The following is a 24,387-nucleotide window of genomic DNA, read 5'->3' as shown; positions in this document are numbered from 1 at the left end:
TGTTGCTTTTACATGGCATGAATGAAGAGAGAAAACACGTTCCCAATGCATCAACCGCTGCACTTGGCCCATGGCTGTTTTTACGTCAAGTTTCTGTGTCGGTGATAATGATAGAAAGTCGAGAGATGGACACGTCCCCTGGAAGGGAGGAAAGGAAAAAGCTGACCTGGCCTTTTGTGTAAATTAGCCTTTTAGGTACTATTACTCTTCCAAGTCAAAGGGTGAAAAGGAAAACAAAAAAATGCTGCATCCATTCAAAATCCTCTAGTAGGATTCTGGTGAATCCTAAAGTCATCCCTGCTTGTTACTTTCTCCTACTGATAGTCACCAGAGTTTTATTTTGAAACAAATGAAGGCAGCAGTGAATTTCTACTAATTCATGTGGTGAGTAGTGCTTCTCGACATCAGCCCTTTCAGCAAACAGAAATAACGGGAAAACATCTAGGAAGGTAAAAGACCCTTTCCTATGAGATTCTTTCTGATAATCCACGACAGTTTTCCCACCCCTCCGCCGTCTCATTTACAAAGTTTCTGATTGAACCTCCCGCAGCTGATACTTAAATGGTTCATTCAATGGCCCATCGCTCAGTGTCCTTAGATCCTTGGGCTTTGCTATAGTCTCCGTCAGCTCCTGCTCGTTAGACTTTGTGTATTAATTAATGACCTCCCCTGCTTCTTTCCTTGTCTTTTACGTTAAATACCTGTGGCCATGGATCTTACCCAGGTGCAGGAGTTCGGGATTGATCTCTCGAGCACAGGGACCTCTAATGAATTTCTAGGCCTGTGTGGTAACATCAAGAGGAGAAATGATTGTCTACCTCCAAAACATGAAGAAGAAAACCGCTTTGAGAAAGAAAATCGTTCGAGTTGTGTGACCTTTGGGCGAAGTGTTATCCACATTGTGAGGAAAACAGAATTAGGATGCTGTGTCCTAGAGCAGCAGTGTTATTATCGAGTGGTGCTGAGCGAAGGTGATGGGGAAAGATTTTTTAGGGAACCTTTCCTCTCTGGCACCAGCTCTCCTATTCCATAGCAGTGCGGCTCGGACCCGCCCCACTGGCTAAGGGTCCCGTGCTGATGAACAAGCGGAGAAGAGGAGGAACAAGCCCTCAAAGTGTCCTGTGGAAGTGGAGGATCTTGCAATGCCCACCCAGAGGAAAACCCCGAGCTGCGGATGAGGAGCTGGCGTTTACGAGCCGGGCAGTGCTGCCCAGAGCCGCGCTCTGTCTGCGGGGAGGGAGCTGCTTCCTAGCAAAGAGAGAGCGTTCCCACTGCGCCTTTTGGCTCCGGCTGGGCACGGGGAGCGCAGCCTCCAGCAGCAAAGGCCGGGCTGGCGGCTCTGCCGCGGCTGAGCAGCAGAGGAAATATTCCCCCGTGCGACGCTGGGTGGGGGTGTTGGCCGCGAACCGGCGGGTTCCTGTGCCCGCCCCGGCTTTGCAGGCAGCGGCGGAGAGAAAGAGCCGCGGGAGCCGCTCGGGAAGGGCGGCGGCACACGGAGTCGGGGAGCTCGGGGGCTTTCAGGCCCCTCAGCCCGGGATTGCTGACCAAATCCGCCTCGGACGCGGCTGGACGATGCTGGGAACGACGGAGGACGGGGAATGGCTTTTGTGGCGAGTGCGAGCGAGTGGGAGACGAAGCGGAGAGCGGCAGAGGCGAGTGATCTTGTTCCTTGTGTGCGTTTGCGTGTGTCAGAGCGGGGCCGAACCCCTCCGCTATTCCCTGGCGGAGGAGATGGAGAGGGAGTCGTTTGTGGGCAATATTGCAGAGGACCTGGGGCTTTCTCCGAGCCAGCTGGCGGCTCGCAAGGCGCGCGTTGTGTCCGAGGGGAACGAGCGGCTTTTCCACCTCAATCGAAACACGGGAGCGCTGACGGCAAAGGAGTCTCTGGACCGAGAGGAGATGTGTCCGAGGAGAGACACCTGCACTGTCTTCTTTAAGATATTCTTTGAAAATCCCTTGGAGCTGATCCGAGGGGAGTTGGAGGTTCTTGACGTGAACGACAACTCCCCTGCCTTCCCGGAGAAGGAGGTGGTTATAGAGATTCTGGAAACGACACCACCTGGGTCCCGTTTCCCTCTGCAAAGCGCCAGGGACAGGGACGTGGGCAGCAACGGTTTGCAGAACTACAGCCTCGGGACAAATTCGCATTTCTCCCTCGCTCTCCAAAAACCGAAAGATGAAATTAAATACTTGGAACTGGTCTTAGAACGGCACCTGGACCGGGAAGAGCAGCCGCAACACAATTTAGTCCTCACTGCCACCGACGGGGGCTCCCCGCCCAGGTCAGGAACGGCTCAGGTGCGGATCTTGGTGCTGGATGCCAATGACAACATCCCGGTCTTCAGTCGGGAGGTCTACGAGGTGCAACTGGCCGAGAACAGCCCCCCGGGGCAGCTGGTGGTCAGAGTCTCGGCCGCGGATCCCGACGAAGGGTCCAACGGGAAAGTGCGATACAGCTTCACTCAGACATCAGAGGGATCCCGGCGGCTCTTCCAGCTGAACCCTGACACCGGGGAGATCCGGGTGGCGGGAAACGTCGACTTCGAGGAAGCGGAGCAGCACGAATTGACGGTGAGAGCCACCGACGGCGGGGGTCTGTCTGCGCACTGCAAAGTGCAGGTGGAGGTGCTGGACGTGAACGACAACGCCCCGGAGATAACGCTCACCTCCCAATCAGTCTCCGTTCCCGAGGACGCGCCGCCCCGCACCGTGGTGGCCCTGTTGAGCGTGCGGGACCGCGACTCCGGCGACAACGGCAGGACGGAGTGCTCCATCGACGGGGACTCGCCCTTCATGCTGACGGGCGGCGGGGATGAGTACTACGAGCTGAGGACGACGGCGGCGCTGGACAGGGAGCGGGCGGCAGAGTATAACGTGACGGTGAGAGCCGCGGACCGGGGCAGGAGGCGGCTGAGCTCCCGGGCGAGCCTGCGGGTGCAGGTGTCGGACGTGAACGACAACGCGCCCGAGTTCACGCAGGCGGTTTACACGGCGTCGGTGTCGGAGAACGAGGGCCCCATGGTCCGCATCGGCAGCGTGAGCGCCACGGACGCCGACGCGGGAGCGAACGGGCGCGTGAGATACGCGCTGGTGCGGCAGGAGGGCGCGGAGCAGCCCGCGGTGTCGGTGAACGCCGAGAGCGGCGCCGTTTTCCTGCTGCGGCCGCTGGACTACGAGCAGGTGCGCGCCTTGGAGGTGGCGGTGCGCGCTGCCGACGGCGGCTCGCCGCCGCTGAGCGCCCAGGCGGTGCTGCGCGTGGTGGTGCGCGACGAGAACGACAACGCGCCCGTGGTGCTGCACCCGCCCGCCGAGAGCAGCGGCGCGGCGGCGGGCGAGCTGGTGCCGCGCTCGGCCGAGGCCGGGTACCTGGTGGCCAAGGTGGTGGCGGTGGACGCGGACGCGGGGCAGAACGCGTGGCTGTCGTACGAGCTGTGGAAGGCGACGGAGCCGGGGCTGTTCCGCGTGGGGCCGCACAGCGGCGAGGTGCGCACGGCGCGGGCCGTGGCGGAGCGGGACGCGCCCCGGCACAGGCTCGTCGTGCTGGTGCGAGACCGCGGGCGGCCGCCGCGCTCCGCCACCGCCACCCTCGGCATCGCCCTGGTCGGCGGCTTCTCCGACGCCCATCTGCGGGGCGCCGAGGAGGCGCCGGCCGCCGAGCCCGAGGGGCCGCTCACCCTCTCCCTCACCGTCTGCCTGGCCTGCGTGTCCGCCCTCTTCCTGGCCACGGCGGGGGCCGCCGTGGCGGCCAAGGTGCGGCGGGCCCGGCGCAGCGCGGCCGAGAGCTTGCCCGCCTTCCCGCAGTCCGCCCCGCCGAGCAGCGCGGGCTCCCTGCCCCGCAGCTCCGTCTACGACGTCTGCTTCGCCGCCGGCAGCCTCGACGGCGACTTGCGCTTCCTCGGGCCCCTCCTGCCCTGCTTCCCCGCCGGGCTGCCCCCCGGCCCGGCCGAGCAGCGGAGCTCGCTCTGCTCCACGGAGGCGGCCAACCTCGGCGACGACGGCGACCGGGCTGCAGAGGTGAGGGACCTGCCCGGGCCGGGGCGAGGCGGGGAGCGGGGAGGGAGCAGCGCGGGGGGCTCGGGGTGTCGCTCACGTGGGGAGTCTCGGTGTTGTGGCTCTGTGGGTGGAGGAGCCCCAGGGTCGGGAGGAGAGGGCGGAGAGGGTCTGAGAGCCGCTGGTGGGGGCGTCCCAGGAGGATCCGTCGAGGCTTAGATGCTCTTCAAGCGCTGACTTATCGGGCTCCTCTGCATCCATCTCTGAACTTTGTCCTTCGATTCAGCTTTAGGTTGTCCCAGCTGAGGTCAGAGCCCCACTGCTTTGTCCCAACTTCTCTGTCTCTGGACAGAGGAGAGTAACATCCTCCATGCAGCATTGTCCGACGGGTCCTCTCAGCCCCTCGCTCTTGCCTCCCTTCAACGCCCAAATGACAACCTGCGCTCTCCGTTCTTGCAGGACAGAGCTCCCATCTCCGCAGACACGGCTCGCAGACGTGTGGAAGCAGCTTGCACTGCAAACAGGGGGAAGGAGCTCCATGGCAATTCTGATGCAAACCCTTGGCTCCCCACTCAGTAAACGAGGGGAAAGGCGAGCGTGTCTGTCGTCCCTGGCCAGCGTCCTCCCAGGGAAAACACCGAAAAAAGGACCAGGGAAGAACAAGGTTTCTCTGTGAGAGAGTAAACCCGTTCTCCTCTTCAGTATTTTTTTCTTCATCTAAGTGTTCTGTAACTGTGACACGGACGGCAGACGAGGACTGTGTTGCATGTTGATTACCCCGGGACCCCGTGCACGACAATGAGAGCGCTATTACTTCTAAATATTAAGGGTAATACTGAAACCTGGAAGCATATCTTCAAGACAGCTTTTTCCTACATCACCTTTTCTGTATTTATGTTTCTTCTGAGACCGTTCTGGAATCGTGTCTCCATTCTCTACTGACACTTTCACTCTCCACGCTTTTGGCCAGGAGTTCGCTGGTTCCTCAAACTGTAAAGCGTGGACTTTGAGCAATGTATTCGTTTTCTTTTATAAGGTAAAGTGAAAGGTAACGTTTCCGGCTTATTGAGTATGAAGTAGTAGAGAATTGAAAGTGCTGCTTCTGGTTTTACAGTGAAACAGGCTTTTACACTGAGCTTGAGGCACTGTAGAAGACAGGGCGTAGAGTAGCTTGCTGTTTTCCTCTCCTTTCATTAATAGGTAACAATCAAATGTATGTGATAATTCCCGTCACTAGCACATTTAAACAATCAAATGCATGATGTCAATGAACCCAATAAAAACCCCGTTGGAACTCCACCGTGTGTGTGTGGTGTGTGGAAGGTCACTTGTCACTGTCGTCGCCCAGGAAATAGGCACAGAAAGAGCAGGATTTCGGAAATAAACCCTTGAAATATGGAGTAGATTTTATACAGAGGAAATCAGAGCGACTTGGAAGCAGGACATTCTCAGAAGGCAGAGAAGGGTGGAGGGCGATTTTCTGTGGGAAGCAGAAGACCGAGAGATGCTGCTCAAAATGCCTTCGCACGGTGTCTCTGTGTTTGGAATCGGGGGGAACAACCTCGGTCGATTCCATAAAAAATGTTGCTCTTTCCCATGAGAAACTTTCTGTTCACCCAAAGCAATGTTTATGCCACCTTCTAGTTTACAGAGCTTTTGTTCGAACCTCTTTTCATTGTCAAATGAATGGTGCCTTTAACGGCCCACAGGTGAGTGTCCTTAGATCCCTGGGCTTCGCTATTTTCTCCGTTAGCTCGTGCTGGTTGGCGATTTTCTATCTGAGGCTCTAATTAGTGAAATCCCTGCTTGTTTCTCTGCCTGTTATCTCGAACTGCCTGGCTGCGCTCTGAACCCCTCACTCTCCACACCCTCGACCTTCCCATCAATCCAGAATAAACTTCCCCGTGGAACATTCTCCTTTACAAAGTTTGTACTTGAAGCTCTGGCTGGTGACACTTGAATGGTACCTTTAATGTCCCATCGCTAAGTGTCCTTAGATCCCTGGTTCTTCCTCCAGGTGAACTCTTGACCTTTCCCTTTTACCGAATCTAATCCTGCCTCTAATCATCCAATAATAAGCTTTGCATGGTCCTTGAAACCCCGTCAAACTCGTCGTAATCCGTTTGCCCTTTTCTGCGAGACACTTTCTGATAAACCAGGATAAACTCTTCCCTCTCCCCTTCTCGTTTACAAAGTTTCCGATTGAACCTCTTGAGATTTACACTTGAATGGGGCCTTTAATGTGCCATCGCTGCGTGTCCTTAGATCCCTGGGCTTTCCTGCTGTCTCCGTTAGCTCCGGACCGTTAGCGTTTGTGTATCCGGGGCTCTAATTAGTGACCTCCCTGTGCGCTTCGCTGCCTTTTATCTCCCAGCCCTGCGGCGCCGCCTCCTCCCCCCGGGGCAGGAGCTCAGCCCGGTCGCTGAGCACAAAGCCCTCTGGAGCCCTTGCAAGGCCGCCGGGTGCGGCGAGCGGAGCGCGGAGCGTGTGTCTCGGCGAGAGGGAAGCGCGGTGGCGGTGGCGGGAGGCGCAGTCCCGCCGCGGCCCGCAGGGGGGAGCTCCCGGCCAAGGCGGCGCCGAGCGGCTGCGGGCGGGGAGGCGCCCGAGCCCGGCCCGGCCCTGCCCAGCGCAGCGCAGCCGGGCGGCGGCGAGCGGCGGCGAGCGGGGCCCCGGGCCAGCCGCTGCCGGGCCGCCAGCCGCACTCGGCCCCAGGGAGCCCGCCCGCCCTCGCCGCCGCCCTCGCCGCCGCCCTCGCCGCTGCCGGGCGCCGCTCGCCGCCGAGGACCGCGCGCCCGAGCCGCCCGCCGGAGCCCGCCCGCCGCCCCGCCATGGCGATCGCAAGGCAAGTGCTTTGTCTCTCTGCTCTCCTCTCGCTGCCGCACGCTCGCTCCCAGCCCCTGCGCTACTCCGTAGCCGAGGAGGCGCCGAGCGGCTCGCTCGTAGCCGACGTGGCCGAGGACGCGGGGCTGGCCCCGGCGCAGCTCTCGGCTCGCCGCGCCCGCCTGGCCTCGGAGGACGGCCGGCAGCGCTTGCGCTTGGACCGCGCCACCGGCCGCCTCGTCGTGGCCGAGAGGCTCGACCGGGAGGAGCTGTGCGCCCAGGCGCCCGCCTGCACGCTGCCCTTGGAGCTGCTGCTGGCCGACCCGCTGCAGTTCTTCCGCATCGAGGTGGCCGTGCGGGACGTCAACGACCACTCGCCCCGCTTCCCGGACGAGCAGATCACGCTTAGGATCCCCGAAACCAGCAACCCCGGCTCGCGTTTCCCGGTGGTGGGGGCTGTGGACCTGGATATTGGTAGCAACAGCGTCCAGTCTTACAGCATCTCTCCCGAGAACGAGTACTTTAATGTCTTCTTTGGGAGTCGGATTAAGGACAAGAAGTATGTGGAACTGGTATTGGAAAAGCCTCTAGACAGAGAGGAGCAGGCAGAGATGAGTTTCAGTCTCATTGCTGTGGACGGGGGCTCTCCCCCGAGGACTGGGAGCACCGAAATCCACATTGTTGTTCTGGATGTAAATGACAACGCTCCCATCTTCACACAGGAGCTGTATGTGGGGCAAGTTTTGGAAACTGCCCCGGAAGGGTCTGTAGTTCTGAGGGTAATGGCAACTGATCCGGATGTGGGTACTAATGGGGACATCTCCTACCAGTTCAGCCAAGGGATGGCCCAGGGTTCCTCAGCATTTGCCATAGACCCCATGAGTGGTGAAATAAAACTCACAAAGTCCCTAGACTTTGAGGCAGCACAGCAACATGAGCTCAGTGTTCGCGCCACAGATGGTGGGGGCCTCTCGGCAATCTGTAAGGTATTGGTGGAGGTGCTGGATGTGAATGACAATGCACCAGAGCTGGTGGTGAGTTCTTTGAACAGTCCCCTACCTGAGAATGCGTTACCGGGAACGGTAGCTGCTCTCTTCTCTGTCAGGGACCGTGATGCAGGAGAAAATGGGAAGATTACCTGTGCCCTTGAGGAGCAGCTGTCATTCTCCCTGCGGCCAGCCTATAAGAATTACTATGAGCTGGTGACTGTGACCACACTGGACCGGGAAGAGACCGCACGGTACATCCTGACTGTCACAGCAGCAGACACAGGGTCACCTCCTCTCACTACCACCCAGACCTTCACGGTGGACATCTCTGATGTCAATGACAATGCACCTGTCTTCAACCAGACATCATACATCATGTATGTGCGTGAGAACAATGTCCCCACCATGCTCGTTGGAACTGTCCATGCATCAGATGTTGACATTGGGCCCAATGCCAAGGTGACTTATTCCCTGGCACCACCTCTCACCACAGAGCAGCCTCCCTGCTCCTGCATCTCTGTGAACTCTGAGAATGGGCACGTGTTTGTGCTGCGACCTCTGGACTACGAGCAGCTGAAACAGTTCGAGGTCTTGGTGATTGCCTCTGATGCAGGATCTCCTCCCCTCAGTGCCAACGTCACTGTCCACGTTGTTGTGGTGGATGAGAATGACAATGCGCCGCTGGTGCTGCATCCAGCCCAGGACAGCAGCCCAGCATCCAGCGAGCTGGTGCCCATGTCGGCTGAGGCAGGGTACCTGGTCACCAAAGTGGTGGCTGTTGATGCTGACTCGGGACAGAACTCGTGGCTGTCGTACCACCTGCTGAAGGCCTCTGACCCCGGTCTGTTTGTGGTGGGTGCCCAAAGTGGGGAGGTGCGTCTGAGGAGGTCAGTGACAGAGAGAGACAACGTGAAGCAGAAGCTCATCATCCTGGTGCGAGACAACGGACGACCTCCGCTGTCGGCCACAGCAGCACTGAGTGCACTTCTGCTCAATGACTTTTCAGATGTGCATATACCACACGGCAGCCCGGACATAGTGGACGACAGTGACTTCTTGACAACCTATCTAATCATTTCCCTGGTTTTTGTCTCACTGCTCTTCCTCGCATCCATGGCAGCATTCATCACTTGCCAAGTGTGCAAGAGAAAGGAGCTGAAGGACGGGCATGTGCTTTATGGTGCCAGCAACTTTCCGAGCAGCCTGGCTGATGCAGCCTCTGTAGGGACCCTACCCCATCCCTATTGCTACGAGATCAACCTCACAACAGGCTCGGGCAACAGCGAGTTCAAGTTCCTGAAGCCCATCCTGCCCAGCCTGCCACCACAGCACTGTGCCCTGGGCGGAGACACTGATGGTGAACAGGATTTTCCCCAAGGCCCTCTCACTGCTGAGGATGTGCTACCAGAGAACACAGGGATGCTCTCTGGGGAAGACTTCAATAGTCTTTCCTTTAACTAGGATGGAATCTGCACAGCCAAAAGCTTCAGGCTTATTGACAGGATGGGATCTCTGGCTATTTTTCCTGCACAGTTCATCTGCATTGGAAACTGCCTTCATTGGTTTTCCTCAAATTCTATCTCAGAAAAAATATTTTCTCCTCCTCAAAACAACAATCGAAACAAAAGACACCCTCAGTCACTTAATAATCTTTCAGAGGTTTTATACCCATGTGTGACTCCTCCAAAAATATATTTACTTCCAGTGCTCCCAGCCTAGTTCTTGTGTCACTTGCTGTTGTTCAAAGTTGTGGGCCTCTTATTCTGTGCTGTAATACAATGGGAAGGTTGGGCCGACAAATCAAATCCTCCCTGAAATGCACGTAGCGGTCGTTCTGGTCAGGAAATTTCTTCACTATGAGAGTGGTGAGGCACTGCAACAGGTTGTACAGGGAAGTTGTGGCTCCCCCATCCCTGGATCTGCTTTGAACAGGTTGAATGGGGCCTTGGGCAGCGTGATCTACTGGGACATGTCCCTGCCCATGGTAGGGAAGTTGGAACTAGATGATCTTTAAGGTCCCTTCCAACCCAAAGTATTCTATGATTCTGTGAAATCAAGGGAGTTGTGAGTACTGTGTTACAACATGGTTCGTGCATAGAGCTGTTTCTTCTCTGGGTTCAGGATGTCTCTGTCTGAGATATGTGTGTTGTGTGTGTTTTGCATTCTGGTCACTCTGTCTGTCTGTACAGCCCTTGTGTGACTGTATACACTGCACAAAGGCTGCCCAGGAAGCAGGGGGCTGATCATTTCCAGTCATTGTGGTGCACAGCATTGCAGCTCAGCTCGCAAGATAGACACTTTGAGCCTTTGTGTACAGAAGTCTCATCTTCTCTGGGGGAGGGCTGTATTTGGCACGAGGTCTTCCTTGGTCTCGTAAGAGAGTTGTATCCTTGGAATTTCCTTGGAAATATGCCATCATTAATGATGGTGGAATGGGATGGGACCGAATAGAATGTTTTAGTTGGAGGGGACCTGCCAATATCCTCTTAGACCAACTGCTTGAACCTCCCCTGAGGCAGCTTTGAAACATTCCCCCATGTCCTGTTGTTTGATGTGAGAGGGAAGAGATCACCCCCTCCTTCTCTCAGACTCCTTTTCTCCAAACTAGGCAGACCCTCAGTCCTTAGGTGCTCCTCACAGAACATTCCTTGCAGACCCATCACCAGCCTTGTAGCTGCCCTCTGGAAGCATTCCAGTAACTTAACATCCTTCATAAATGGTGGGGCCCAGAACTGCACACAGGACTCAAGGTGAGGCTGCACCAAGACTGAATTGAGCTGGAGACTCTCTTGACTGGCTGGTTATTCTGTGTTTATGCTTCCCAGGATGTGGTTTGCCCTTTTGTCTGTCATTATGAAATATATTTAACCAAACTGGCCCTAGAATTGAACCCTGAGAACACCACTGCTGAGCAGTCACCAGGTAGATGTAGCCCAAGTAACTACACAGCTTTGAATCATAGAATCATAGAATAACCAGGCTGGAAGAGACCCACTGGATCATCGAGTCCAACCATTCCTATGAAACACTGAACCATGTCCCTTAGCACCTTGTCCACCCGTGCATTAAACCCCTCCAGGGAAGGTGACTCAACCACCTCCCTGGGCAGCCTGTTCCAGTGCCCAATGACCCTTTCTGTGAAGAATTTTTTCCTAATGTCCAGCCTAAACCTCCGCTGGTGGAGCTTGAGGCCATTCCCTCTTGTCCTGTCCCCTGTCACTTCGGAGAAGAGGCCAGCACCCTCCTCTCTACCACCTCCTTTCAGGTAGTTTGAGAGCAATGAGGTCTCCCCTCAGCCTCCTCTTCTCCAGGCTAAACAACTCCAGCTCTCTCAGCCGCTCCTCGTAAGCGGAGCCCTGCAATTCAGGCAGTTCATGTCATAGTTGGACACAATTTCAAGAAGATTGCTGGAACAGTATAACAAATGTTAATACAATCCAAAAATACAAAATCCACTGACCATCCCAGATGCACGAGCCAGGTGATGTAGAAGGACATTGAATTGATTTAAAGAGACTTTGCCCTGGTGAACAAGTTGATTGTGCCTGACAAGTGCATTATTCGTTAAATGACTTTCAATAGTACTCAGTCCTTGTTGGACAGGTGGAATAGCTCTGGCCAGCTTCCAGTCAGCAGGGACCTATCAAATCCCTTAAAATCTTCAGTAGATGATCTAGAGGGGTCCTACTGTAACATCCGCAAGCTCCTTCAGTACTCTGTGAGGGCCCCCATCAGGCCAAATGGACTTGTGAATATTCAGCGGATACAGCTGTTCTCTGACAATTTCAGCGTCCATGAAGGAAAAGTCGCTGTTCCCACCCTCATGGTCCTCCAACACAGTGGACTGGGCAGCCTAAGGTCAGGTGACTGTCTTCAACAAGTATCAATCCATTCTTTTCTTTAGAACTCCTTCTGCTATAAACAAATTGAAAAAGTCTTTCTCGGTGACTGACACAGCACTGGTGAATTTTGCCTCTAACTGAGCTTTGGTCTATGGTGTGTTCTCCCTGCATACACAAGCCACAGGTCTGCAATCTTCCTGCAAAGCCTGATCTTGCTTCTAGAGAAGATAGCATTTATTTCCCGACTTGAGCTCTTTAAGGAGTTCCCTGTAGTCCAGATGGACTTCTGCTCCTCTTGCTTGGCTTTTGGCACAGTGGCATTGCCTGTTCATAGACTATAAGTGTAGAGTTGTGAAAACACATTCATTGTCTTTTGGTGCAGCATTTGCTTTCTCCTTTTTACTGTTTCTCCTTCTAATTTGTGGACTGTGTTTGAGCACTGTCTTGCCAATTCCTCTTAAGAAGGACTGTCCCCTCATCTATAATAAGGGAATGTTTGACTGGCAGAGAATATTTGGGAACGCTCCCACAGTGTTGTGCTGCAGTTTTGAACTGTACTCTTGTAATCTGGAAGAGCTTTGTGTGTAAAAGTGAAATAAACAGAACACATGAATGCCATGTGTGGAGACAGCAGTCTTTGTGGAGTGTTAATTCTTGGAAAGGTCTGTGAATATTTTTCAAAAGGCTGGGGCATTTTTTCTCCTGTCGTCCCTTGGCTGAATTAAGGTTGAGGAGGGGCATTTCTTCAGTTTGGAGACACAGCCAGTAGATAATTCAGGAAAATGTTGGGGAAGAGGGATTTGCTGTCAGGCCTCTGTGGCTCTTCTGAGCACTGAGCTTCTGATGGGGCCTAGTTAGATCCAGGTCAGGGGAACCTGGTTGCTCCTCGAAGAGTGGCCTTGGGTGTGCAAAGGCCCCGCAAATCAGTAAGGTTGAGGAGTGAAATTTCCAACTCTTCTGACAGCTCTGGCTGTGGATGACAACTGTTTGTTTTTTCAGCACAAAGTGTTTTGATTCTAAATATTTTCAGCCATTGATTTCACAAAGACAACAGACATTTTCCTTTCAGGAGGTGCTAGGGGATCACCAGGAGGTGGGCATTTGGTGGGTGAAAACTGCAGTCAGGAGGAGGCTTTGCTGTCAGGAAATGCAGAGGACTGGATCTGTGCCTTCTGCAAGGCCCCCATAAGAAGATAAGTCCTGAGCCAGGGCTGGTGTATTGATCCTGAGCAGAAGACCATTGTACGTGGAGAACTGAGTGATCCACAATCCAATTAATGTGGAAAGGCAGAGGCCTTTGCTGTGCTGTGTTGTGCTACAAAATCCCCGGTCAGCAGGAGAAACTCAGCCAGCTCACTGGAACCATGGAACCTGCAGGCAGCACCCTCTTGCTGCTAGAGAGAAAGCCACATGTGAACAAGAGCTCTACCTACAAACTTCTTTTAGTGTGACAGCCGAAGTGAGGAGTAGAATCACTTTCTTGCATGAAAGTCTTATAACGGCTTCAATGACTCAAATAGGACCAAGCTTTCTTTTCTTTGATGGGGGTCTGCATGGCTGCTGTGCATGGCTGGAGCCCTGCCTGAAGTAACTGCCCAGAGTTTTCCTCATCTACAGGGACAGAGTGGTATCTATGCAGATCTCCAATAGCATGAGCAATCATGAATGAGGAGTGAATGACATCTGTCTCTCTCAGTCTCACTGAGACCCCAAGGAACCAGCACTTCTTGGTCTAAGTCAGCTGCTTCTGGGATCATTTCATCTGGAGGGTCCAGGTGTCTGATGCAGTTCCTAACCAGATGGTTTATTATGTTTTTTACCATGTGAGAGGGGGAATGTTGAGGCCCTCCAATACAGGAAACAACACACTGCTGAGCTTCCCGAGGTGCTCGTCAGAGTAGGATGTGTGGGTGGGTAGGACTTGTGTGAGAGACTACCCTGAATGAGAGCTGTGGGATAGTCTCCTATTACAGCTGGAGAGACCATCTGAGAGTTGCTGCAGCGTGGTGAGGATTGGAGCTGGAGACGGAGTGGGAGTCCAATGTGTGGGTGCAGCTGGAGATTGTGTATGAAAATTACAACATGCCACAGGTGCTGTGCCTGCCATCAGTGGGCACAGGCTTGGCGGTGTCAGGCATGGATCTAGCATCACCATCGTGGGAGCCCAGCTCGCTGGTGGCCAAGGTGGTGAGGGTGGATGCAGGTCGGAACGCTTGTCTGTTGTATGAGCTGTGGAAGTTGATGGAGCTGACTAGCTTCCAGAGATGACACGATACTTTTTTCCCTTTGAAGTCTATCAGGAGTTCCCTGTTGGGCTCAGCTGGTCTTCTCTGCTTGCTTGAGTTATGACACGGCAGCATAGACTGTGAGTGTAGAGAACTGTGAAACCACTTTCATGGTTGTCACATCCCAATGAAGACAGAGTAGGACTCAGGACTGCACTTAAACAGTTAGCTTATTACCTATAATGCTACAATTCTATGTCAAGAGTATGAGCTTAAGTCTAGACCAATATTAATATCCTCTAGAGGCTTGTGAGGGGCTCTACGACCTGTCCGGAGTTCAGTGATTAAGTCTTTATAGATGTTTCCACAAAGTTCCTGCGAGTGGAGCTTCTGCAGACTGTCTCATGTATGGACTCAAAGAACTGCAGAATCATAGCTCAGGCCACTTCCAACACACGAATCGTACAGTTTCTACATTTCTATTCCATCAAAATACAACATATGTTGTTTTCTATTCACAAATCTTAGTACTTCTGCATTAAGTATAGCGTCCCAGTCTTTGTTCTGTGGTTATGGTGTAACTCTGCTATATGTGAGCATACTCAGGAGCCAGTTTGGTCATCCTGATCGGCAAATGGGTGGTGAGACCTAATGGACCCCTCACTCTCCCATCTCCCCTCGGTTTCCCCATGTTAGTGCCTCCCAGGTGCAATCTTGAACTCTCCCTTTTACCGAGTTTGATCCTGCCTCTAATGATCACATAGTGAACTTTACACATTCCTGGAATCCCCCTAAAACAGGTCGTAATCCGTCTGCATTTTTCTGTGAGATCCTTTGTGATGATCAAGTATAATCTCTTCTCCTTCCCCTTCTCATTTACAAATTGCTGGTTGTACCTCTTGAGATTGTCTTGAATGGTGCCTTTAATGGACCATCACTCAGTGTACTTCGATATTTAGCCTTTGCTATTTCCTCCATTAGCTCCTGATCGTTAGCATTTGAGTATCTGGGCGTTTAATTTGTGACCTCTCCTCTTTGATTCCTTGCATTTTATGCTAAGTCTCTGTGTTCATGAATCGTTACCCAGGTGATGGAGTTGGAGCTTGTTCTCCTATAGAAGCAGTTTTGTGTCCTTTGGGCGAGGTGTGATCCACAATGCGAAGAAAACAGAATGAGGATGTTGTGTCCTAGAGCAACAGTGTCATTCTGGGCTGGTGGTGAGCGAGGGTGATGGGGAAGCATTTCCTTATAGAAACTTTCCCCTCTGGCACCAGCTCTCACATCCTATAGAGGTTCTTCTCGGACCCGCCCCACTCGCTAAGGGTCCTGTGCTGATGAACAAGCTTAGAAGAGGAGGAACAAGCCCTCAATGTGTCCCGTGGAAGTGGAGGATCTTGCACTGCCCACTCAGAGGAAAACCCCGAGCTGCGGATGAGGAGCTGGCGTTTAGGAGCCGGGCAGTGCTGCCCAGAGCGGCGCTCTGTCTGCGGGGAGGGAGCTGCTTCCTAGCAAAGAGAGAGCGTTCCCACTGCGCCTTTTGGCTCCGGTGGGCACGGGGAGCGCAGCCTCCAGCAGCAAAGGCCGGGCTGGCGGCTCTGCCGCGGCTGAGCAGCAGAGGAAATATTCCCCCGTGCGACGCTGGGTGGGGGTGTTGGCCGCGAACCGGCGGGTTCCTGTGCCCGCCCCGGCTTTGCAGGCACCGGCGGAGAGAAAGAGCCGCGGGAGCCGCTCGGGAAGGGCGGCGGCACACGGAGTCGGGGAGCTCGGGGGCTTTCAGGCCCCTCAGCCCGGGATTGCTGACCAAATCCGCCTCGGACGCCGCTGGACGATGCTGGGAACGACGGAGGACGGGGAATGGCTTTTGTGGCGAGTGCGAGCGAGTGGGAGACGGAGCGGAGAGCGGCAGAGGCGAGTGATCTTGTTCCTTGTGTGCGTTTGCGTGTGTCAGAGCGGGGCCGAACCCCTCCGCTATTCCCTGGCGGAGGAGATGGAGAGGGAGTCGTTTGTGGGCAATATTGCAGAGGACCTGGGGCTTTCTCCGAGCCAGCTGGCGGCTCGCAAGGCGCGCGTTGTGTCCGAGGGGAACGAGCGGCTTTTCCACCTCAATCGAAACACGGGAGCGCTGACGGCAAAGGAGTCTCTGGACCGAGAGGAGATGTGTCCGAGGAGAGACACCTGCACCGTCTTCTTTAAGATAGTCTTTGAAAATCCGTTGGAGCTGATCCGAGGGGAGTTGGAGGTTCTTGACGTGAACGACAACTCTCCCGTCTTCCCGGAGAAGGAGGTGGTTTTAGAGATTCCCGAAACGACATCTCCTGGGTCCCGTTTCCCTCTGCAAAGTGCCAGGGACAGGGACGTGGGCAGCAACGGATTGCAGAACTACAGTCTCGGGACAAATTCGCATTTCTCCCTCGATTTCGGAACAGGGAATGATGAAGTTAGATACCTGGAACTGGTCTTAGAACGGCACCTGGACCGGGAAGAGCAGCCGCAGCTGAGTCTACTCCTCATCGCCACAGATGGTGGCTCCCCACCGAGGTCGGGAACTGCTCAGGTGCGGATTATCGTGGTGGATGCTAATGACAACACCCCGGTCTTCAGTCGGGAGGTCTACGAGGTGCAACTGGCCGAGAACAGCCCCCCGGGGCAGCTGGTGGTCAGAGTCGCGGCCGCGGATCCCGACGAAGGGTCCAACGGGAAAGTGCGATACAGCTTCACTCAGACATCAGAGGGGTCCCGGCAGGTCTTCCAGCTGAACCCTGACACCGGGGAGATCCGGGTGGCGGGAAACGTCGACTTCGAGGAAGCGGAACGCCACGAGTTGGCGGTGAGAGCCACCGACGGCGGGAGCCTGTCTGCGCATTGCAAAGTGCGGGTGGAGGTGCTGGACGTGAACGACAACGCCCCGGAGATAACGCTCACCTCCCAGTCGGTCTCCGTTCCCGAGGACGCGCCGCCCCGCACCGTGGTGGCCCTGTTGAGCGTGCGGGACCGCGACTCCGGCGACAACGGCAGGACGGAGTGCTCCATCGACGGGGACTCGCCCTTCATGCTGACGGGCGGCGGGGATGAGTACTACGAGCTGAGGACGACGGCGGCGCTGGACAGGGAGCGGGCGGCAGAGTATAACGTGACGGTGAGAGCCGCGGACCGGGGCAGGAGGCGGCTGAGCTCCCGGGCGAGCCTGCGGGTGCAGGTGTCGGACGTGAACGACAACGCGCCCGAGTTCACGCAGGCGGTTTACACGGCGTCGGTGTCGGAGAACGAGGGCCCCATGGTCCGCATCGGCAGCGTGAGCGCCACGGACGCCGACGCGGGAGCGAACGGGCGCGTGAGATACGCGCTGGTGCGGCAGGAGGGCGCGGAGCAGCCCGCGGTGTCGGTGAACGCCGAGAGCGGCGCCGTTTTCCTGCTGCGGCCGCTGGACTACGAGCAGGTGCGCGCCTTGGAGGTGGCGGTGCGCGCTGCCGACGGCGGCTCGCCGCCGCTGAGCGCCCAGGCGGTGCTGCGCGTGGTGGTGCGCGACGAGAACGACAACGCGCCCGTGGTGCTGCACCCGCCCGCCGAGAGCAGCGGCGCGGCGGCGGGCGAGCTGGTGCCGCGCTCGGCCGAGGCCGGGTACCTGGTGGCCAAGGTGGTGGTGGTGGACGCGGACGCGGGGCAGAACGCGTGGCTGTCGTACGAGCTGTGGAAGGCGACGGAGCCGGGGCTGTTCCGCGTGGGGCCGCACAGCGGCGAGGTGCGCACGGCGCGGGCCGTGGCGGAGCGGGACGCGTCCCGGCACAGGCTCGTCGTGCTGGTGCGAGACCGCGGGCGGCCGCCGCGCTCCGCCACCGCCACCCTCGGCATCGCCCTGGTCGGCGGCTTCTCCGACGCCCATCTGCGGGGCGCCGAGGAGGCGCCGGCCGCCGAGCCCGAGGGGCCGCTCACCCTCTCCCTCACCGTCTGCCTGGCCTGCGTGTCCGCCCTCTTCCTGGCCACGGCGGGGGCCGCCGTGGCGGCCAAGGTGCGGCGGGCCCGGCGCAGCGCGGCCGAGAGCTTGCCCGCCTTCCCGCAGTCCGCCCCGCCGAGCAGCGCGGGCTCCCTGCCCCGCAGCTCCGTCTACGACGTCTGCTTCGCCGCCGGCAGCCTCGACGGCGACTTGCGCTTCCTCGGGCCCCTCCTGCCCTGCTTCCCCGCCGGGCTGCCCCCCGGCCCGGCCGAGCAGCGGAGCTCGCTCTGCTCCACGGAGGCGGCCAACCTCGGCGACGACGGCGACCGGGCTGCAGAGGTGAGGGACCTGCCCGGGCCGGGGCGAGGCGGGGAGCGGGGAGGGAGCAGCGCGGGGGGCTCGGGGTGTCGCTCACGTGGGGAGTCTCGGTGTTGTGGCTCTGTGGGTGGAGGAGCCCCAGGGTCGGGAGGAGAGGGCGGAGAGGGTCTGAGAGCTGCTGGTGGGGGCGTCCCAGGAGGATCTGTTAAGGCTCAGCTGCTCCCCAAGTACTGACTTATTGGGGTCTTGGGCATCCAGTTCTGAGGGTTTCTCTTAGATCAAGTGTATCAGCGCAAAGGAGGACGGCAGCTGCACCTCGACCAGGTTCTCAAAACCATCGAGGTTAAGGAAGAGAGGGGACTAACGTCTCGACCTCCTGTTTCCACCTCCTCTGTCTCTGGAAAGAGAACAGTAGCGTTCTCCGTACAGCAGTGACTGACGGGTCCTCTCAGTCCCTCGCTTTTGCCTCCCTCCAACGCCCAAATGACAACCCGCGCTCTCCGTTCTTGCAGGACAGAGCTCCCATCTCCGCAGACACGGCTCGCAGACGTGCGGAAGCAGCTTGCACTGCAAACAGGGGGAAGGAGCTCCGTGGCAATTCTGATGCAAACCCTTGGCTCCCCACTCAGTAAACGAGGGGAAAGGCGAGCGTGTCTGTCGTCCCTGGCCAGCGTCCTCCCAGGGAAAACACAGAAAAAAAAGGACCAGGGAAGAACAAGGCTTCTCTGTGAGAGAGCAAACCCATTCTCCTCTTCAGCATGGTTTTCTTCATTTAAGTGTTCTGTAATTGTGACATAGATGGAGGACGAGGACTGTGTTGCATGTTGATTACCCCGGGACTCGGTGCACGACAATGAGAACATTATTACTTCTCAATGTTAAGGGTAATACTGAAACGTAGAAGCATATCTTCAAGATAGATTTTTCCTACGTCACCTTTTCTGTGTTTATGTTTCTTCTGAGAGCGTTCTGGAATCGTGTCTCCATTCTCTGCTGACACTTTCACTCTCCGTGCTTTTGGCCAGGAGTTCAATGGTTCATCAAAATGTAAAGCGTGGATGTAAAGAGTAATGTATCCGGTTTTGTTTATAACGCAAAGCCCAACATAACATTTCCGGCTTGTTGAGTATAAGGTAGTAGAGAATTGAAAGTGTTGTTTCTGTTTTTACAGTGAAACAGGCTTTTACACTCAGCTTGAGGCACTGTAGAAGACAGGGCGTAGAGTAGCTTGCTGTTTTCTTCTCCATTCATTAATAAGTAACAATCAAATGCCTGATGTCAATGAACCCAATAAAAACCCCGTTGGAACTCCACCGTGTGTGTGTGGTGTGTGGAAGGTCACTTGTCACTGTCGTCGCCGAGGAAATAGCCACAAAAAGAGCAGGATTTCGGAAATCAGTCCTTGAAATATGGAGTAGATTTTATACAGAGGAAATCAGAGCGACTTGGAAGCAGGACATTGTCAGAAGGCAGAGAAGGGTGGAGGACGATATTCTGTGGGAAGGAGAGGACCGAGAGATGCTGCTCAAAACGCTTTCGTATGGTATCTCTGTGTTTGGAATCGGGGGGAACAACCTCGGTCGATTCCATAAAAAAAGTTGCTCTTTCCCATGAGAACCTTTCTGTTCAGCCAAAGCAATGTTTATGCCACCTTCTAGTTTACAGAGCTTTTGTTCGAACCTCTTTTCATTGCCAAATGAATGGTGCCTATAACGGCCCGCAGGTGAGCGTCCGTAGATCCCTGAGCTTTGCTGTTTTCTCCGTTAGCTCGTGCTGGTTGGCGATTTTCTATCTGAGGCTCTAATTGCTGACATTCCTGCTTGTTTCTCTGCCTGTTATCTCGCACTGCCTGGCTGCGCTCTGGACCCTTCACTCTCCACACCCTTTACTTTACATCAATCCAGAACAAATTTCCCCCGTGGAACATTCACCTTTACAAAATTTGTGCTTGAAGCTCTGGCTGGAGACACTTGAATGGTGCCTTTAATGTGCCATCGCTGCGTGTCCTTAGATCCCTGGGCTTCGCTGCTGTCTCCGTTAGCTCCGGACCGTTAGCGTTTGTGTATCCGGGGCTCTAATAAGTGACCTCCCTGTGTGCTTCGCTGCCTTTTATCTCCCAGCCCTGCGGCGCCGCCTCCTCCCCCCGGGGCAGGAGCTCCGCCCGGTCGCTGAGCACAAAGCCCTCTGGAGCCCTTGCAAGGCCGCCGGGTGCGGCGAGCGGAGCGCGGAGCGTGTGTCTCGGCGAGAGGGAAGCGCGGTGGCGGTGGCGGTGGCGGGAGGCGCAGTCCCGCCGCGGCCCGCAGGGGGGAGCTCCCGGCCAAGGCGGCGCCGAGCGGCTGCGGGCGGGGAGGCGCCCGAGCCCGGCCCGGCCCTGCCCAGCGCAGCGCAGCCGGGCGGCGGCGAGCGACGGCGAGCGGGGCCCCGGGCCAGCCGCTGCCGGGCCGCCAGCCGCACTCGGCCCCAGGGAGCCCGCCCGCCCTCGCCGCCGCCCTCGCCGCCGCCCTCGCCGCTGCCGGGCGCCGCTCGCCGCCGAGGACCGCGCGCCCGAGCCGCCCGCCGGAGCCCGCCCGCCGCCCCGCCATGGCGATCGCAAGGCAAGTGCTTTGTCTCTCTGCTCTCCTCTCGCTGCCGCACGCTCGCTCCCAGCCCCTGCGCTACTCCGTAGCCGAGGAGGCGCCGAGCGGCTCGCTCGTAGCCGACGTGGCCGAGGACGCGGGGCTGGCCCCGGCGCAGCTCTCGGCTCGCCGCGCCCGCCTGGCCTCGGAGGACGGCCGGCAGCGCTTGCGCTTGGACCGCGCCACCGGCCGCCTCGTCGTGGCCGAGAGGCTCGACCGGGAGGAGCTGTGCGCCCAGGCGCCCGCCTGCACGCTGCCCTTGGAGCTGCTGCTGGCCGACCCGCTGCAGTTCTTCCGCATCGAGGTGGCCGTGCGGGACGTCAACGACCACTCGCCCCGCTTCCCGGACGAGCAGATCACGCTTAGGATCCCCGAAACCATTAACAGTCCCAGTTTCCTCTGGCGGGGGCTCGGGACCTGGATATTGGCAGCAACAGTATTCAGGGTTACAGCATCTCTCCCGGGAACGAGTACTTTAGTGTCTCCTTTGGGAGTCGTGCTGGGGGGGACAAATATGTGGAACTTGTTTTGGAAAAGCCTCTAGACAGGGAGGAGCAGGCAGAGATGAGTTTCAGTCTCATTGCTGTGGACGGGGGCTCTCCACCGAGGAGCGGGACAACTCAGATCCGCATTGTTGTTCAGGATGTAAATGACAATGCTCCAGTCTTCATGCAGGAACGCTACATTGGCCACGTTTTGGAAAATGCCCCTGAGGGCACCGTGGTTCTTAGTGTCGTGGCATCTGATCTGGATGCATGTTCTAATGGGGACATCTCCTACCAGTTCAGTGAAGAGGTGGACCAAAGCGAATCAGCGTTTCTGATTGATGCCAAGACCGGTGAAATTAAATTGAAAAAGCCTCTGGACTTCGAGGCAGCACAGAAACACGAGCTCAGTGTTCGGGCAACAGACGGTGGGGGCCTCTCAGCTCTCTGTAAAGTGTTGGTGGAGGTGGTAGATGTCAATGACAATGCTCCAGAGCTGGTGGTGAGTTCCTTCAGCAGCCCCCTCCCTGAAAACGTGTCACCTGGGACAGTGGTTGCCTTCTTCTCTGTCAGGGACCATGATGCAGGAGCCAATGGGAAGGTCACCTGTGCCCTTGAGGACCAGCTGTCATTCTCCCTGCGGCCAGCCTATAAGAATTACTATGAGCTGGTGACTGTGACCACACTGGACCGGGAAGAAATGGCACGGAGCATTGTCACTGTCACAGCAGCAGACGCGGGGTCACCTCCTCTCACCACCACCCAGACCTTCACGGTGGACATCTCTGATGTCAACGACAATGCACCTGTCTTCAACCAGACATCATACACCATGTACGTGCGTGAAAACAATGTCCCCACTGTTCTTGTTGGAACCGTGTATGCCTCAGATGCTGACATAGGACCCAATGCCAAGGTGACCTATTCCATGGCACCAGCTCACCCCACAGGGCAGCCTCCCTGTTCCTGCATTTCTGTGAATTCTGAGAATGGGCACGTGTTTGTGCTGCGACCTCTGGACTACGAGCAGCTGAAGCAGGTTGAGGTCTTGGTGATTGCCTGTGATGCAGGATCTCCTTCCCTCAGTGCCAACATCACTGTCCACCTCCTTGTGGTGGATGAGAATGACAATGCTCCACTGGTGCTGCATCCAGCCCAGGACAGCAGCCCAGCATCCAGCGAGCTGGTGCCCATGTTGGCTGAAGCGGGGTACCTGCTCACCAAAGTGGTGGCTGTTGATGCCGACTCTGGGCAGAACTCATGGCTCTCGTACCACCTGCTGAAGGCCACCGACCCCGGTCTGTTTGTGGTGGGTGCCCAAAGTGGGGAGGTGCATCTGAGGAGGCCAGTGACGGAGAGAGACACTGTGAAGCAGAAGCTCATCATCCTGGTGCGAGACAATGGGCGACCACCGCTGTCGGCCACAGCAACACTGAGTGCAATTCTGCTCAATGACTTCTCAGATGTGCGTCTACCACATGGCAGCCCGGACATGGAGGATGAAGAAGACTCTCTGACAGTCTATTTAATCATTTCCTTGGTCTTTGTCTCGTTGCTCTTCCTCGCATCCATGGCAACCTTCATCGCTTGCAAAGTGTGCAAGAGAAAGGAGCTGAAGGATAGACGTGTGCTTTATGCTGCCAGCAACTTTCCGAGCAGCCTGGCTGATGCAGCCTCTACAGGGACCCTGCCCCATCCCTATTGCTACGAGATCAACCTCACAACCTGCTCGGGCAACAGTGAGTTCAAGTTCCTGAAGCCCATCCTGCCCAGCCTGCCACCACAGCACTGTGCCCTGGGCAGAGACACTGATGGTGAACAGGATTTTCCCCCTGGTCCTCTCACCACTGCGGATGTGGCACCAGAGAATGCAGGGATGCTCTCTGCAGAACAGTTCAATAATCTTTCCCTTAACTAGCATGGAGTCAGCACTGGCAGAGGCTTCAGGCCCTGGTGATAGGAAGCACTCCAGGCTATAACCTGTGGCAATGGTTTCCCTAGAGTTAATCTGCCTTTACAGTTGGCATCATTTTTCCCACCCTGTAGTTACTGATATTAGCAGAAAAATTGCTTCTCCTCCAAAACTCAAAAAAACCTCAAAAAGCTAAAATCTCCTTAATTATGATGATAAAATATTTCAGCTCTATTACAGGCGTTTCCTAGATGCTTTCAGATTGGGCTTCATTCCATTGCTACCACTGTATGTCAAGGTCATCGATCTCTTTCTGTGCTGTAAAGCACTGGCAAGGTCCTTGCTGAAATGCGTGTAGCCCTCATTCTGAGTTAGGAAAGCAAGAAATTTGTGAGTATTGTGTTACAAGGTGATGCGTGCATGGAGCTGTTTCTGCTCTGGGTTCTGGATGCCTCTGCCTCTGAGATGCATGGAATCTGTGTTTTGCCTTCTGGTGTCTCTGTCTTTCTGTCCAGCCATTGTGTGACTGCATAGCTGCATAAAGGCTGCCAAGGGAAGCAGGAGGGCGCTCCCATGCACACATTGTGGTGCACAGAATTCCAGCGCAGCAGGCAAGAGTGACATGTTGAGCGTCTGAGTAGTGCTGTCTCATCTTCAGTAGTAAAGTGCACGAGATCTTCCTTTGACCCATAAGAGAAGTGTGGGTGGGCTGCCTCCTTGGGATTGCCTTAGAAATATGTATCATAGTGGTTTTGGTATTGATGGAATGGCAAAGCTGAAGTCCTTATATGCTTCTACAGGACATTCCTTTCAGAGCTCTCAATGGCTTCACTGCTGTCCGCTGGAAGCAGACCTGGTCTGTTTTTCTGGATTTGTGTTACAGCATTTGTATTTTTGGTTTTACCCTTTCTCCTTCTACTCTCTGAACTGTATTTGACCATTGTCTTGTGGATTCCTCTGAAGAAGGACTCTCACCCCTCTATTATAATGGATAGTTTAGCTGGCACGGAATGCTTGGAAGAACTGCTTGTACTGCAGTTATCAACTGTACCATTGTAAACCAGGATATTGTTGTGTGCAAAAGTGAAATAAAGGGAACACCCGAATGCCTGTATGGAGACTGGGGTCTTTGTAGAGATGTTCCTTCTGGGAAAGGTCTGTGAATGTTTTTCAAAGGCTGAGCACTGTTTTCTCCTGTTGTCCCTTGGCTGATATAGAGTTGATTCGGTCCATTTCTTCTGTTTGGAGATGTGCCTGATA

At 55.8% G+C, this 24,387-nt stretch overlaps 3 protein-coding genes and 1 pseudogene across 3 annotated transcripts; all 4 read left to right on the top strand.

Annotated features, from left to right (window-relative positions):
* Nucleotides 1–709: 709 nt before the first annotated feature.
* Nucleotides 710–4,569, top strand: LOC138727223 (protocadherin beta-16-like). Its single transcript, XM_069869513.1, has 3 exons — nt 710–901; nt 1,018–4,014; nt 4,450–4,569. The coding sequence occupies exons 1-3, from the start codon at nt 710–712 to the stop codon at nt 4,567–4,569; spliced, it is 3,309 nt and encodes a 1,102-aa protein (XP_069725614.1).
* A 2,249-nt stretch (nt 4,570–6,818) lies between these two features.
* LOC138727222 (protocadherin beta-15-like) lies at nt 6,819–9,260 on the top strand. Its single transcript, XM_069869512.1, has one exon. It carries the CDS (start codon nt 6,819–6,821, stop codon nt 9,258–9,260), a length of 2,442 nt encoding a protein of 813 aa, XP_069725613.1.
* A 4,463-nt stretch (nt 9,261–13,723) lies between these two features.
* On the top strand, nt 13,724–18,747 carry LOC138727221 (protocadherin beta-15-like). The gene is made up of 4 exons (XM_069869510.1): nt 13,724–13,844; nt 15,432–18,212; nt 18,393–18,526; nt 18,628–18,747. Exons 1-4 carry the CDS (start codon nt 13,724–13,726, stop codon nt 18,745–18,747), a joined length of 3,156 nt encoding a protein of 1,051 aa, XP_069725611.1.
* A 1,948-nt stretch (nt 18,748–20,695) lies between these two features.
* LOC138727220 (protocadherin beta-15-like) lies at nt 20,696–23,133 on the top strand (annotated as a pseudogene).
* Nucleotides 23,134–24,387: the final 1,254 nt, after the last annotated feature.

The sequence above is a fragment of the Phaenicophaeus curvirostris genome, chromosome 15 (genome assembly GCF_032191515.1).
Source record: "Phaenicophaeus curvirostris isolate KB17595 chromosome 15, BPBGC_Pcur_1.0, whole genome shotgun sequence".
NCBI lineage: Eukaryota > Metazoa > Chordata > Aves > Cuculiformes > Cuculidae > Phaenicophaeus > Phaenicophaeus curvirostris.
Note: the sequence above shows the minus strand (reverse complement) of the source record. Positions and strands in the feature narration are given on the sequence as shown.